The sequence below is a fragment of the Octopus bimaculoides genome, chromosome 16, assembly GCF_046866305.1.
Source record: "Octopus bimaculoides isolate indiv1 chromosome 16, ASM4686630v1, whole genome shotgun sequence".
Lineage (NCBI taxonomy): Eukaryota > Metazoa > Mollusca > Cephalopoda > Octopoda > Octopodidae > Octopus > Octopus bimaculoides.
This window is the reverse complement of record NC_142943.1, coordinates 14,571,782-14,588,497: the sequence shown is the minus strand read 5'-3', so window position 1 is coordinate 14,588,497 and position 16,716 is coordinate 14,571,782. Positions and strand designations below refer to the sequence as shown.

Genomic DNA, 16,716 nt, shown 5'->3' with positions numbered 1-16,716 from the left:
CGCAATGACATAAAGAAAATATTAGACAGGAGTAACAGACTGCGAGAGTATGTGAATGAGGATGAGCAAGAGTAAGTATGAAAGAGTGTGAGTGTAAAGCGGCGGAGAAAATTTAATAGAGAAAGGATAATATAGGATTACTGAGTGAAAGAGGAGAAGCAAGAGTGATAAAAAAAAAAAAGTGTGAAAGATAATGAGTGAGTAGAAAGCAAATGATAAGCTAACGTGAGAGGAAGAGGAGGAGGAGCAAAAGTAGTAGAGACTGTGTAAGTGAGAGTTAAGTGGAGGAGCAAAATTTGTAGAGAAAGGGTATAATAGTGTGAGTGATAAAGAGGAGGAGTAAGAGAAGTAGAGAAAATAAGGGAGAATGTGAGTGAGAGAAAGAAGAGCAGCAAGTGTAGTAAAGAAAGTGAGGGTGAGTGAAGAAAAAGGTTTGAGTGAAGTAAACGAGAAATAGCGTGGAACTGCGTCGCACTGGTACACACAGCTTTGGCTTTTGGCAATGGTTTGCGGAGGATTTGCCTGTTCTAAAAATGCATTGGCAGCGCTTAATATTCTTTATATTGTAAGTAAATTAATTATATCATTTTAAAATAACCATTAAAAACAAAACGGGCTTAAAACGAAATTACATATACATAGATATGCGTGTATGTGTGTGTGCATATATATATATATATATACTGAGATATATATATATATATATATATATATATATATATATATATATATATATATATATATATGTGTGTGTGTGTGTGTGTGCGTGTCTATATATATATATATATATGTGCGTGTATATATATATATATATATGTGTGTGTGTGTATATATATATATATATATTCATATATATGATGTAAGGCATGTTAGTTGGCCTCACGTTTACGACCCTTCATCACTTAAGACACTTATAAACGAAACGATCGTCTGCCACACATTGAAATGGTTGAAATAAATTGATTGAAATCATCAAAGAAAATAAGTATATATGTAGGTGCTTGAGCGAGATGTATGTTCTTTTAACACTGGCAATCTTGTAAACAGGATTTAGTATACGAGATTGAAATTAGGTTGCAGTTTAACTTGCCGCCCTGCAAAATAAAACATGCCACGAGTACTTGCTAACTATTGACCCCCTCCTCTGTCTTCGATTGATTTTTTTGCTATTCCATGTGGTCGAATATATATATATATAAACTTATAATTTCCTAACGGAATTCTCTTATTGTTTTCTTTCTTGGAAAGTCTTCGATTATATATGTATGTCTGATTGTTCTTGTCGAATATATATATATATAAACTTATAATTTCCTAACGAAATTCTCTTATTGTTTTCTTTCTTGTTTATGCAGAATTATTTGAATTATAAGTGTTTGTTTTTTTTGTTTTTTTTATCTATGAGTGTGTTTATTTACAACCATACATAAAAAACTGTCGCGTATTAAAAGAAGAATTAATCAGTGCATTTGAATAAAGTATAAAATGTATTTCTACAAAGTAAAGCTTAACAGTGACTTCGAAGATTCGCCGTTGGCCGGCTTGTGTGTATGTATATATGTACGTGTGTGTACATATGTGTGTGTGAGTGTATTGAGACGATCAGACATAGAAATAACACGATTGCCCTCACCTCTGTCAAGCAACCAAACCAAATCGCACTATATATACAGCTAAAATAGGGTGACTATAAGGTAGATCTGTGATCAAATGTGGGAAGTAGTGATTGAAATCTGTGAATTCCCGTTTCTTCGTCAGCAAACGAAAGATTTCGGGAACATTCTACCTTGTTGCATCACCACTTGCTAGAAATAGCAGCCAGATATGCATCATAGTACACCTACTGTCTTAAACATGGAACGATATGCTATTTGATATACAACGTTGTTTAGGAAAATAAAACAAAACAAAAAGCGAAGATATCACAGTTGGAAAGTCTTCGATTATATATGTATGTCTGATTGTTCAGGGCCGATCAGGAGATAAACATTATTTCACTATAGTGAGGTGAACTACCCAGCTAGCCCAGTTCAGTCAGGTAGTATCGATTTCTGAAGACAAGCAATTTCGCTTCTCTCGTCGATAATGTCCGGCGGGGTGGTGCGGAGGGTAATGTAAATATGCATCTCGACTCATCCCTGCCTCCCATCTCTGGGAATGCTTAATTGCTTGACCTTGTAAATGAAAAGCAACATCAGTTAACAAATATTGTTATTGTTGATGAGCAAATATTGCTACATCTCATCTGAGAGTACCTAGTCAAGACAACATTCGGGTTGTTATGCATACATGTATAAATATTTATTACGTATGTATTATTAACACTTGTGTGTATTCTGTATGTACACACACGTATGTATATATGTGTGTATGTGTGTGTGAGAGAGAGAGAGGTCAGTTGCGTTTCTAAGTAAAACAAAGTCCACTCAGAAATATAGTAAGGGTGTATAATAAAGTTTAAAAGATGATCGTGTTAATAAAGGACGATCATAACTGGAAGTTTAGTGTGAATTTCTTTTTATTTTACACTCATCAGATGGGCTCCTTATTGCACTCAAGCTAATTGTTGTGTGTGTGTGTGTGTGTGTGTAACTGTGTGCGCGTATAATAAAAACTTCACAGGTGGTTTCACGATCAAAGTTTCTAGTATTCAATACACTATTTAATAACCTTTATTAGAATTGAATTCTTTGATTATCGCCTATCTGTCAAGATTCTTCACCGGTTTAATTCTTAGTCATGGCCTGTAGTGAGCCTTTCTATCTATCTATCTATCTATCTATCTATCTCTTCCTACGATCCCTTTTGATCGACACCCACCCCTACCTTTTTTTCCCCTCCTAAAACGAAAAGCTCTACATTGTATTCGTCCCATCTTTGTTGAGCCCTCTGTGGCTAATAAAAGAAATGTATCTATCTATCTATATCTATATATATATATACACACATACTCGTGTGTGTGTGTGTTGTCTATTCTCTGTATTGCTGTATCTTACTATCTCGCTGATCTTTCAATCTATTCATTTACATGCATATGTAATCAATCACCATTTTTACGTCCGTTTTTCCCTCTATGGATTGTTCCAGCATAGCGTCTCGTCACTTGTCATTTATGTTATTTAATTGACAATGACTTCCTAGTTTCGCCCGCTCTGTGCTGTATCCAAACTCAGTCTCAGCAATCACACACCGGTCGAAACTTAAAAATTTACTGTCAGCTAAAATATAATAAATATTAAATTCTCTACGCATACTGAGTCCTTTTACTCAGTCAATGTTCGTTATTTTTTATACATGTAAAAACACTTAATTTTAATTTAGTAAGGTGATACACATACACACACATACATGGTGGGACTTCTATTGTAATTCTGTGCACATCTGGAATTTTTTATAGGAATATATTAGACAATTGTACACCTGCCCGCCATCCACTTTTAACTACCAAGTTAGCAGGTCTCAATGGGCGAGGTTGTAGTTGTCTCCGAAGCCAAGGTTTCTCGGTCTTTGGAACGAAAGGGTATTTTATTTATATGTTGCCTTTTGTGTATGAAAATCGTGTTTTACTAAGTGATGGTTTTTCTAAGAAGCAGACTGGCTTCCACTCATACTTGAGTGGTTAGTGATAGGATGGGCATCCGGCTGTAAAAACAAATTTGGTTTAGCACTTTAGGGATGACTTACATTTAACATAGCAGTAAAGATATAACATTATATATATAGTCTAAGAATCCATAAGTCATAAAAAATATATTTGTATGTATGTATACATACATACCTCTCTGTCTTTCTCTATCCATATAATACATACACACACACACACTCACTATATACTAGTAAATGAGGGCGTCTCTACAAGAAATAGTAACCAAATCGCTTTCACACCACACCCTGATGTTTTACTTAGAAATGAACATGTTGAATAATGTGTTCTGGGTTTCCTCGAGGAATAGTAATGGTTAAATTTTGCTCGTTCAGGACTTAGCAACACACACACACACACACACACACACAATACTGATGTGTTATATACATACGTGCGCTCATACAGACACTCTTTATGCATACACACATAGACACGATATTAGTTGCCACACACATACACCACACGCGTATTTGAAGTTGTGTAAGATGTGGTGTGTGTGATGTTATGTAAATGTGTGCGTATGTATGTTATAGAAGCGTATGTCACATTCTTACTCATGCACAATCATTTTCAAGCCGAAATGGGAATCTGTATGTAGTAGCTCGACCAACTAGAAGTAACATACATATATACATACATCACCCACACACACACTATGTTTTTAAAAAATAAAATACAGGGTGGTCACTGGCGAAGCGCTTTTGATCGTTCAGTGTTGATTTGAACCTAAACAGCATCTTTTTTTTCACATTGTTGGTGTCATCGTTAGGTTCCTGAATCAGTTCTGATAAAAAAAAAAAAAAATTAAAAAAAAGGATATTGACCAAAGCAGCCAAGCAATGATCATCCCATTTTCTATTCAGGAAAAGTGGTTTTATTTTCTTGTTGCTTCACAACGTCCCTAGTATCCTCGCATTTTACTGGTCCACTTACAACAATAACTGGGTTTTTTTTTTATTTCAAGATAGTACAGTGTAGTCCGAGTGAGAACACGCTACTATTTCTTGCAGTTCAAGTGTCACATAGGGACTTCCTCCTTGACTCATTTTCTTCTCTCTCTCTCTCTCTCTCTCTCTCTCTCTCTCTCTCTCTCTCTCACTCTCTCAGGGTTATATATCATATAAGAGACCAAAGTGTACAAGGACGGGTCACTTGGAGTTTTCTTTCCTCCGTTGAATTCCAGATTATCGTGTTCGGCCAAGCCTGATCTTTCTTTCTTGGTTCAGCCATTGTCCGTGCAACATCTATAATTCTGCCTGTGAAATCTTGTATCCCTGCTGTAAGGCCTTATTTCCACAACGCCAGCTTAATTTAATTCATCCTTAGTTGAAAGACACCTGTTGTTATGTCCTGTTATTTGTATTTGTGTAACATTCTCTGTTTTTTTCCGTCCTTGCTTTCGTATACATTTGCTGCTTTCTTCCAAGGAATCTAATGCTCTTAGCTTAGTTTTTCCTTGGGACTGGCCAGATTGGAGCAATCATGAGTATAACCAGCAGAAATTGCAAAGATAATCTGGAACTTGACTGAGGAAAGAAAACTCTGAATGACGCGTCTTTGTTTTCTTTGTATCGTCTATGTGGATGTTTTGTTGTCCCTTTTTTGTATCACCTGTCTGGATGTTTTGCCTTCTTGTCCCATTTTGTATTTTTTATTTATATTTATATAACATATATATATATATATAGTTGAAATTTATAGAAAAACGAAAGACGAAGACAGATGTATGAACAACAAGCAAGTGTATTAGTTTGACGCTCATGAAAAATGAAAGTCTTTTACGTTTCAGGCCTATGCTCTCCAACATAAAGGAATAAGAGAAAATAAACAGAGAGAGAATGAAAAAAAACTTGTAGATTTCAGCAGTCCAACATGAATGTGTGTGTGTGTCTGTGTGTTTACTTCCGAACGACATAGTTCTAGGTTGAGTCTCACTGCATGACACTTCAGGCAAGTGTCTTCTACTATAACCTCAGACCAACTAAAGCCTTGTGAGTAGATTCATTAGCTGGAAACTGAAAGAAGCTTGTCATGTGCGTATGTGTCACCTATATATGTCCCCGTCACCAGGCTTTAGAAAAAATAAGTACTGCGATCGATTCATTCGACTAAAATTCTTCGGCATGGCCATAGTCTAACAACTGAAACAAGTAGGAGATAGAAGATAGATGATATATCTTTTACTTTTTTCAGTCATTAGACTGCGACCATTTTGAGGCATCACCTTGAAGAAACTACCTCAGTACTTTTTTTTTTTAAGCCTGATACTTATTTTGTCAAATCCAGTGCCAAACTGTTAAGTTACAGGGAAGTAAACAAACCAACACAGGTTGTTAAGTGGTAGTGGCAGACAGTCAAAGAAAAAGACACATTTTATGTGTTTGTGTGTGTCACACATATACACTGACATTACACATCCAGCAGAGCACATTAGTTTCATTCCTCTCTAGTCTTTGCATGTCTTCTGCATTCAGGGCCCCCCATCTCACTACCATGTAGCATTGCTGTCCATATACATGCATTATACAATCTTCCTTTCGCTCAAAGAGAGAGAGAAGAGCCCTTTGGTTGTCAACAGAAGTAAAAGCTCTCTGAATTTTCTCCATCTTATTCTTATTCTAGCAATTTCACTTTTTGTACATCCTCTTCCACTGCTAATTAGGTTCCCCAGGTAGCAGAAATTATCTACTACCTCTAAAGAGCCTCCAGGACACTTGAGAAAATCAATTTCCCAAGTATCTACTTTTAATGTCTCCTGTACATCTTCCACATACAAACACTACTTTCTCTGATAACTTTCCTATTATTCCACTGCACATCTTGTGTGTCCATAGCTTGCACTGGGTACACTGTATGGAATTCCTACCAACACCTTTTTCTACATATCAAGCTGGGCCATTTATCTGATGGGGGAGGATCCTTCTGTTTCCTTGCTTACTAGAACCTTATTCTTTGCTAAGTTCATCTTTGGCCCTTTGGTTCCAGGTTTTGCTTCCACACCTGGAATTTCTTTTCTAGTTCTGTTACAGAGTCTGCTATGAGAGCAAGATCATCAGCATATAGCAGTTCCCAGGTGCAGCTGGTCTTGAATTTCTCTGTTATGGTTTGGAGGATGATCATGAATAGGAGGGGACTAAGAACTAAACCTTGATGAATGCCTACCTTTAAACTAAATTTATCACTATACTCTTGGTTTGGTTAACTCATCTTACTGACAAAATCTGTGTACATGGCTTGCACAGCTATCACAATCCACTCATCAACCCCTAGCTTCCTCATATATATATATATATATATATATATACAATACATGAGTATATGCATATATATGTACATGTATGTACATACCTTCATCTACATGTACATATAGATACATATCTGGGTACATGACGTTGCAAAAAAAAACATAGACAAAATGTTAAACAAAGTACAAAAAACAAGCAGGCCTCATAGAGAACATATCCTTCATCAGCTGCCACCATTAAAACACTGGCGTTTCAAAGAGTTAGGGCAGGATGCATCGTTAAAATGGCTCTTCCCATGAACACAAATTAAATTTTTTTCGTGGAGGATAGTGGCGGATGGAGCGCACACACATACACACACACACCCTTACAAGTGTGGCTCTGTGGTAAGAAGTTTGCTTCCCAACCTTATGGTCCTGGGTTCTAACCCACTGCTTGGCACCTTGGACAGGTGTCTTCTACTACAGCCCTGGGCTGACCAAAGCCTTGTGAGTGGATTTGGTTGACAAAAACAGAAAGAAGTCCATCACACATGCACACGTGTGTGTGTGTGTGTATCTTTTTGCTTGTCCCCCACCATGCTTGACCACATGTTGGTTTGTGTACATCCCCATAACTTAGCAGTTTGGCAAAAGCGATCAATATAATAAATACAAAGCTTTAAAAAAATAGGTACTGGGGTCAATTTCTGTTATCAAAATTCTTCAAAATGGTGCACCAGCATTGCTGCAGTCCAATGACTGAAATAAGTAAAAGATAAAAAATATAGCTATAGCCCAGCTAAAAAAGAAAATCACTGCCTTCTGCTTGTGACAGAGAAGAGTGAAGAGTAAGCTAAGACGTAAAAAGAAATATGTATCAATTGCTAGATTCATTAGAGCATTGGGTTAAATGCCTTGAAGTATTTAGTGTCTTTTCCATCAAGGCCAACTTTGTTTTTAATCTGATGACAGCACAAAGTGCCAGTCAAGTGTTAGTGTAGATTTATTTTCTTGTAATGTATACCAGAAGTGATTGACATTATAATGGAAGCCTTATATATGTGCATATATGTAATAGGGATGGGTTTTTTTATGCATGTCTTGTCCAAATTATATTTAATTGATTTATTTTTTATTGTGAGGCTTGAAAGAAATGAAGCCAGCATACTCTGCTGGATGGGTAATGTCAGTGTGCATGTATGAAAAAGAGTAAGTGATTTGAGAGGAAATTTGAGTATAAGAGGCATCGGATGTGGTGTGCAAGGTGTTTGTATGGTCATGTGATGCATATGGATGAGGACAGCTGCATAAAGAAGTACCAATCTCTAATTGTGGAGGGAACATGTGAAAGGGGTAGAATCAGGAAGACATGGGAGGAAGTGATGAGAAAGGATCTTTAGATGTTGGACCTCACAAAGAGAATGACAGGGGACCAAAGCGCCTGGCAGTTTGTTGTGCTTGACAACATGCCAAACTAAGTAAAATCACGGCTGTCCATGAATACAAGCATATCCTCTACATCCCTCTCATAGCTGAGAGACCCTAATCTTGTGGGCTCGCGGGTGCTGATACCACATAATCATCATCACCATAAATTAACATCCATTGTCCATGCTGCCATGGGTTGGACAGTTTGACCAGGGTTGGCAAACTGAGAGGCTGCATAAAACTCCAGTCTGATTTAGCATGGTTTTTACGGCTGGATGCCCTTCCTTGTGCCAACCAATCCATGTGTGTAATGGGTGCCAGTTGTGTGACATCAGTATCTGTCAGGGCTATTTCACTTGGCTTGATGGGTCTTTTTCTCAAGCACAACATATTGCTAAAAGTCTCAGTCATTTCTCATTGCTTCTGTAAGGCCCAACACTCAACAGGTGCTTTTTGTGTGCCACTGTCACAGGTGGCAGATGCCTCTATGAGGCCTAACGCTTGAAAGATGCTTTTTACATGCCATTTATGTGACACTGACACAGCCACACTGCCTCCATGGGGCCCAACACTCGACAGATGCTTTTTACATGCCACTGGCATTGGCCACATTGCCACTGTGAGGCCCAATGCTCAAAAGAAGCTTTTTACATACCAGTTATGTGACACTGACATCTGCCATGACTACGATTTCACTTAGCTTGATGGGTCTTCTCAAGCATGGCATATTGCCAAAGGTCTCGATCACTTGTCATTGCCTCCATGAGGCCCAATATTCAAAGATCATGCTTCATCACCTCGTCCCCTGTCTTCCTGGGTTTGCCTCTTCCTCAGTTAGAGATTGGCACCTCTTTACACAGCTGTCCTTGTCCATATGCATCACATGACCATACCAGCATTGTTTTCTCTCTTGCACACCACATCTGATGCCTCTTATGCCCAACTTTTCTCTCAAGATGCTTACATTATCATATGTACACACTGACATTGCACATCCAGTGAAGCATGCTTATGTCTGCACCTCATATGTCTCCATAGCTTGCACTGGGTACATCTTATGAAATTTCTGCCTACATCCCCCTGAGGGGGATTTGTGATTTGTCTGCCTTCCTACTTACTAAGACTTTGGTTTTTGCTAGGTTACCTCTAAGACCCTTTGATTCTAGACCTTGCTTCCACACCTGAAACTTCTTCTCTAGTTCTGGTAGTGATTCAGCTCTAAGAACAAGATCATCAGCATAGAGGAGTTCCCAGGGGCAGCCCATCTTAAATTCCTCTGTTATTGCCTAGAATTCTCTGATGAGCAAGAGTGGAGCTGAGGACTGATGCTTGTTGTACCCTAGTTGTACCATGAATTCATCACTATACACATTGCCAAACCTCACATTACTGACAGCATCCCTGTACATGGCTTGTACAGCTCACACCAACCACTCATCTATCCCTAGTTTCCGCATTGACCACCAGATAAAGGATTGGGGGATCCTGTCAAACGCTTTCTCCATGTCAATAAAAGCCAAGTACAGAGGTTTGTCTTTGGCTACATACTTCTCCTGCAGCTACCTTACCAGAAATATAGCATCAGTGGTGCTTCTCCCAGGCACAAAACCAAACTGCATCTCATCTAGACTAACCCTGTCCCTAATTAGTTGGGGTATGACTCTCTCTGTAACTTTAATTACCTAATCCAACCGCTGTAATTATTTCTAAGGCAAGTCTTTTACCATTGTAGCAGTTGACTATGGTACTGTTACACACACACACATATATGATGGGCTTCTTTCAGTTTTGTCTACAAAACCTTTCAGCGCTTTGGTCGTACTGGGGCTATGATGAGAGACACTTGCCCAAGATGCTGCACACTGGAACTGAATCCAAAATCAATCTTCTTAACCTCAGCTGACCAAATGAGAGTGGATGGAAAGTGAAAGAATCCCATTGAATACATATATGTATATATATGTATATATATGTGTGTGTGTGTGTATTATTCTTTCTTACGAAATATATAGAACTGCTAAAAAGAAGTGCTCAAGTTGAACCCGAGACAAAAGATAAGAATTAAGATATAAACTCAAATTAGGTAATCATACTCATACATTTATAAATTTGACTCAAAATGCATATATATATATATATATATTAATACATATTGACACATGTGAATATTTATTTTAATATTTATAAAACATAAATATATAAATGTACATAAAAATACATGTAAATAAAACCCATGTGGAATACGTGTGGAAGGAAGTGTGAGGAAAAGAAGACTGAAAAATATTTTTGTACTGAAATTAAGAGCGGTTGAGAGTTTTGATTAAAAGATCCATAGAGTTTGGTGTGTTTTTTAAAAATATAAATGGTATATAAGGTATAATATACAGTTCAAGGTTCATTTTCAATGGCTGTTTCTAGAGTTCATGTCCTGGTAGAAAAATTAATAAACCTTACAAACCATGTGGACAATGTCCCCTTCATCAGGAAAGGTATCCTAACATATATATATATATGGGTGCAGGTATGGCTGTGTGGTAAGAAACTTGCTTCCCAACCACATAGTTCCAGGTTCAGTCCCATTGTGTGGCACGTTGGGCAAGTGTCTTCTACTATAGCCTTGGGTTGACCAAAGCCTTATGAGTGGATTTGGTAGATGGAAATTGAAAGAAGCCCATCATATATATGTATGTGATTGACCGTTGACTGGACACTATTCAATTTTTTTTCTCCGTGTTTTTCTCCTTGTCTCCGTATTCTTTCTGTTGAAGAGCGTAGCTCGAAACGTCAAAGACTTTCCGTATTCCCGAGCGTCATACTAATACATCCTTTTGTTATTTACACCACCTGTCCTCGTCTGTTGTTGTTTTTTCGTACATTCTCCTATATATATGTATATATATATATATGTATATGTATATATATATATATATATGTGTGTGTGTGTGTGTATGTGTGTGTGTTTTTCCCCCCCTTCACTGCTTCACAACTAGAGTTGGTGTGTGTACATCTCTGTAACTTAGCAGTTCGGTAAAAGAGACCAATAGAATAAGTACTAAGCTTTACAAATAAGTCCTGGGGTCGATTTGTTTGGGATACGCCAATAGGTTTTAGTCGGGTGAGGGGTGAAGAGTTTAGATTAATCATAATAATTTATGATAATTATGTTTGTAGTACTAATTAATAGTATTAATCATAATAAAGTGCTATATAGTTAAGTGTAATTTTTTATTTATTTACTAGTAGGTGGTTAAGCCCTTCCACCTGTAGTCTGAAGTGAGATAGGCCAAGGTTCAACGTTTGATGTAATTGGTCAGTTGAAATTTAAAAACAAAAGACCAGCTATTGGTGTATCCCACTATTTATTTTTTTTATTATTTATCCATCCAATCTCCACCATACAAAGAATTAATCCACCAATCGCTATTTTTGGTTTAGTCATTTACTTAACATCCCAAAGAGATATGTAAGCAAAATGGTTTGATTATAACCATATTCAACTTTTCCCTTTTTCTTCTTCACAGTGAAGAATTTCACTCTGATGAAGCTCCATGTTTCAGATAGGCTTTATTACCAAATATAATAAATATTTTTAGCATATCAATGGCAATACCATACAACATTGGAAGCAGAAACAGCTGTTAGATGGGATGCAGTCTATTTGTATTGAATTAATAAATAATAATTGATGTAAATCAATTGTTGTTCATTGATATTTCTCCATTTTCTGTCTTCTTTAAATTTTGATTCTTGATAAACTCATGTTTATCCTTCTCTTTACCTATAATTTATGAGCATAATATGCTTGCATATGTATGCCCCAAGTTAAACATAGGTAATATACCAGTTATGTAATGGATATTTCTGTCCCTTAGACAATTATTTTAACGTCTAACTCAGCTAACCTATATATATATATATATATATATATATATATATATATATATATATATATATATTGTCAATGTATCATATATCTGAATAAGAAGCAGTGAATAAGGCAACCAACTAACTGTAGCGTTTCTCTGCCATCTGTCTCTGTATAGAGTCTGAAGAGCTGTCCACAAGGCTATATTCTCTCAAGAAGACCTGTCTGCCACAGCACAGTTGATACCGGTACTGGTTCCACATAAAAAGCACTGGTGCTGGTGCCACATAAAAAGAATCCAGTACACTCTGTGGAGTGGTTGGCATTAAGAAGGACATCTAGCCAGAGAAACCACACCAGAACAGACAATTGAGCCTGGTGCAGCCCTTCATTTGGTTTAGTTTTTCATGCTCTTGTCTCCGTACATAATTGGCAATATAGACATAACTGTGAGTTCAAATACCTTCCTGGTTTCAAACCATCCAACCCATGACAGCATGAAAAAGAACATTAAATGATGATGATGATGATGATGATATATGTTATGTATTCTGAGCATCTGTAAGCTGATCAATAATTAGATTGTAACAAAAGATAATATTCGAAAAAGACAATAATGGAGTAAGAATAGAGGAGTGAGGGGAAACAATGTATCTAAGATTAAATAAATGAAAAAAAAATCTTGTACAATACCAGAGAACTGATCCAATAAGATGCAGTGAATAAGGCAACCAATTATGTATGTATAAATATATTCTTTGTGTGCTCTTTCCACTCCAAGGATGTTTACCAGTATTACTCAGTACATATTTCTACATTGATTGTTATTATTACTGTGCAGACCCTTTTGTAATCCACATTCCCTAGAGTTTTCAATGTTATTGCTTCTTAGTCTGTTTTGTGCATGTGTGTAGTGTAAGCATGTATATACATACACATACATGCATACACAAACACACACACACATATATATATATATATATATATATATATATATATATATATATATATATATATATATATATACACACACACACATATATTCAAAAACTATCTCTTTCAACATAGACAATATGTTAAGTTAAGAAATAAATTTTTTTTTTTTATATCGAGTTACCTATGACACTTGGGATTCCTCAAGGCAATGTAATTGAACTATTCCATTGCTTTAAGTATAAATAACATATTGATAAATATATAAAAGAAGGGAAATTTAAGCTTTTATGTTGATGATATTAAAATGCAAATGAATTGATGAATTGTAAACATATTTTGGATGTAGACTTGTTTAAAAACAATTTTAGCTCACTTGAACTTTGGTCTACTTACTTGTTTAAAGCTCTTTCTCAACAAATGTTTCTATTGTTTTCGGGTTCTAAATATATTTTTACGTAATATCATTGCTTCTTCATTTAGGCTCATTGCCCTTGAGGGGAATACAGGGGTGGGGGTTATTGTTGACTTAAGCATATTTCTGACATTGTTAATTAAGTGTAGTTATATAAGTATTACCTTTCAAACACTCAAGAACAGAGATATTCAGTTTGTATGAAACATTATGATACATTTTTCCTCATTTGGTTTAGTTTTTCATGCCCTTGTCTCCGTACATAATTGGCAATATAGACATACATGTGAGTTCAAATACCTTCCTGGTTTCAACATTCTCACTTATAAACAACACTTAGAAAGCTGGATTATGTTTCTTTTTCCAACTGCTTTTCTTTTGTCAAATAGCAATCACCTTCTGCAACCATGGCCGTGTGGTTAAGAAGCTTGCTTTACAACCACATGATTTCAGGTTCAGTCCTGCTCCTTGACACCTTGGACAAGTGTCTTTTACTATAGCGCTGGGCTGACCAATGCCATTTGAGTGAATTTGGGAGATGGAAACTGTTCAGAAGCCTATTGTGTGTGTGTGTGTGTATATATGGGTGTGTATGTGTATATATATATATATATGTGTGTGTGTTTAAAAATAAACACTAAGGATTGGTTTGTTCAACTAAGCCAGTGGTTCTCAACCATTTTTTGCCTATGAACCCCTTTGATTCTTATTTCATTCAGATGGACCCTCATAGCCATTTGATGTTATAAAAACCCTATTATATTTTTACTATTAAATATCATTAGGAATTATATAAAAAAAGTTGTTAAATATTTTGTGTATTGTAGAAATATAACGAATTTATTGCACATAAATTTTAACAGCAAAATCTAATATGAGTCCTCAATGGCTGCATGGCCCCCCCAGTTGAGAACCACTGAACCTTCAAGACGGTACCCCAGCATGGCCACAGTCTAATAACTGAAACAAGTAAAAGATAAAAATTTAAATTGGTATGTTCACTCACCACAAACCAATCCTTCTTATGTCATAAATCTATGGAACTTGCTTTTTGGTTGATGAAATTTTAGATAACAGAAATAACCAAAGTTAATAATTCATTAAGGCAAATAAATGTGAATACTTAGATTTAATGGTATGTTGAAGCATTTTATCAATTCACATTTGCACCTGTCCTGTGCTATTTTCATGCAAATTTTCTGATACATATATTCATTTACTTTAGGTTGTTTTTTTATCTTTTGGTGTGGGTTTTATTTTTACTGTTATATTTTGTGTTTTTTCATTATTTTATTTGAATATTTCAATTCATTATTGATGGTGTTATTAGAAACCATTAATATTTGCCTGCCACTTCCCTGAGTTTCTGTTTATATTTTTTTCTCTCTTTCTCTTATCATCAATTCAGTTTGGCTGTGTGGTTTAAGAAGTTTATTTCCCAACAATGCGATTTCGGGTTCACTCCCACTATGTGGCACTTTGGACAAGTGTCTTCAGCCCCAGGTCAACCAGAGACTTTGTGAGTGGATTTGGTAGACAGAAACTGAAAGATGTTTGCCGTGTGTGTGTGTGTGTGTGTGTGTGTTTACATTAATCTCATTTATGTTTGTGTTCACTTGTTGATTGCAGACAATGGCTTCACGAATGGTGTAGTTTGCTTGCATGCAGTCCATTGTGAAAGCATGTCTTGGCTTTTTGACATGACTTCAAAACGTTGTGCAGTCTTTGTAAGCAAAGGACTTTCATACAGTGTTTGGGTTGTTTGTTGTTTAATTAACAGAGAGATTGTTACTTCACTTGTTTCCAAGTGAGGGTTGGTAACAGGAAGGGCATCCAGCTTTAGAATACTCTTCCCCAATCTACTCTCATTAGACCTATGCAAGCATGGAAAAGTAGACCTTAAAATATTAATGCAGTTAGCAATAAATGTGTGTGTGTGTTGTCTTGAGAGTTCAGACCATGAGTTCTAAAGAGGACAAATTTGGTTCCAAGTCAAATAAAATTACCCTCCCTAATTAAAGACAACGATTTAAGGTGGAATTTATTAAACTTATATAAAAATGTGAAGTTTAATATTGATTTCAAATTTTGTCACAAGGCCAGCAATTTTGGGGTTGGGGGTAAATTGATTACATTGATCCCAGTGTCCAACTGGTACTTATTTTATTGGCCCCAAAGTCAACCTTGGTGGAATTTGAACACACAATGTAAAGGCAGATGAAAAGCTGCTAAGCATTTTGCCCAACATGCTAATGATTCTGCCAGCGTGCCACCTTAGATGTGAAGTTTAATATTGATTTCAAATTTTGGCGCAGGTCCAGAAAGTTTGGGAGGGGATAAATGGATTGCATTGATTCCAGTGCTCAATTGGTGCTTATTTTATCGACTTTGAAAGGATGAAAGATAAAGTCAACTTTGGCGGAATTTCAACTCAGAACGTAAAGACAGACGAAATGCCACTAAGCATTTTTCCCAGCATGCTAACAATTCTACCAGCTCACCCCCTTAGATGTCATCATCATCATCATCATCGTTTAACGTCTGCTTTCCATGCTAGCATGGGTTGGACGATTTGACTGAGGGCTGGTGAACCAGGTGGCTACACCAGGCTCCAGTCTGATTTGGCAGAGTTTCTACAGCTGGATGCCCTTCCTAACGCCAACCACTCCGAGAGTGTAGTGGGTGCTTTTACATGCCACCGGCACGAAGGCCAGTCAGGTGGTACTGGCAACGGCCACGCCCAAAATGGTGTATTTTACATGCCACCTGCACAGGAGCCAGTCTAGTGGCACTGGCACGATCTCGCTCGAATGTCTTTACACATACCACCGGCACAAGTGCCAGGAAGGCGACGCTGGGCTAAAACCAATAGTTTTCAGAATGAATTAAAAGAATACCTACACTCCTTCCATTAACTTTTTCATGAAAGAAGGCAAAACAAAAAAGCCATATATGAAACTAATGGACTTATCAAATTGTTATTAAACAATATAAGAAAACTAGTCCTGGAACTAGTCCTACCTCAACTAATGCAAACTGCACTTGACAGTTAACAATCACAAAGAAAATTAGTGGAGCCCACAGGCTGAACAACTGAGGTATGTCTTATATCCTATGAACGCTTAAGTATTGATATAGATTCTGGTTATTTACAGTTAAATCTTCATTACTAAGTACTTTTTTCTTCCATTCGTTACTACTAA

At 36.6% G+C, this 16,716-nt stretch overlaps 1 protein-coding gene across 1 annotated transcript in view; it reads left to right on the top strand.

Moving 5' to 3' along the window:
• Positions 1 to 435: 435 nt before the first annotated feature.
• LOC106881683 (tetraspanin-13) overlaps positions 436 to 16,716 on the top strand; it is a 105,646-nt gene continuing 89,365 nt past the window's right edge. Inside the window, 1 exon segment of the mRNA XM_014932148.3 lies at positions 436 to 565. Within this exon segment, the coding sequence (XP_014787634.1) occupies positions 503 to 565 (63 nt within the window). The 5' untranslated portion in view covers positions 436 to 502.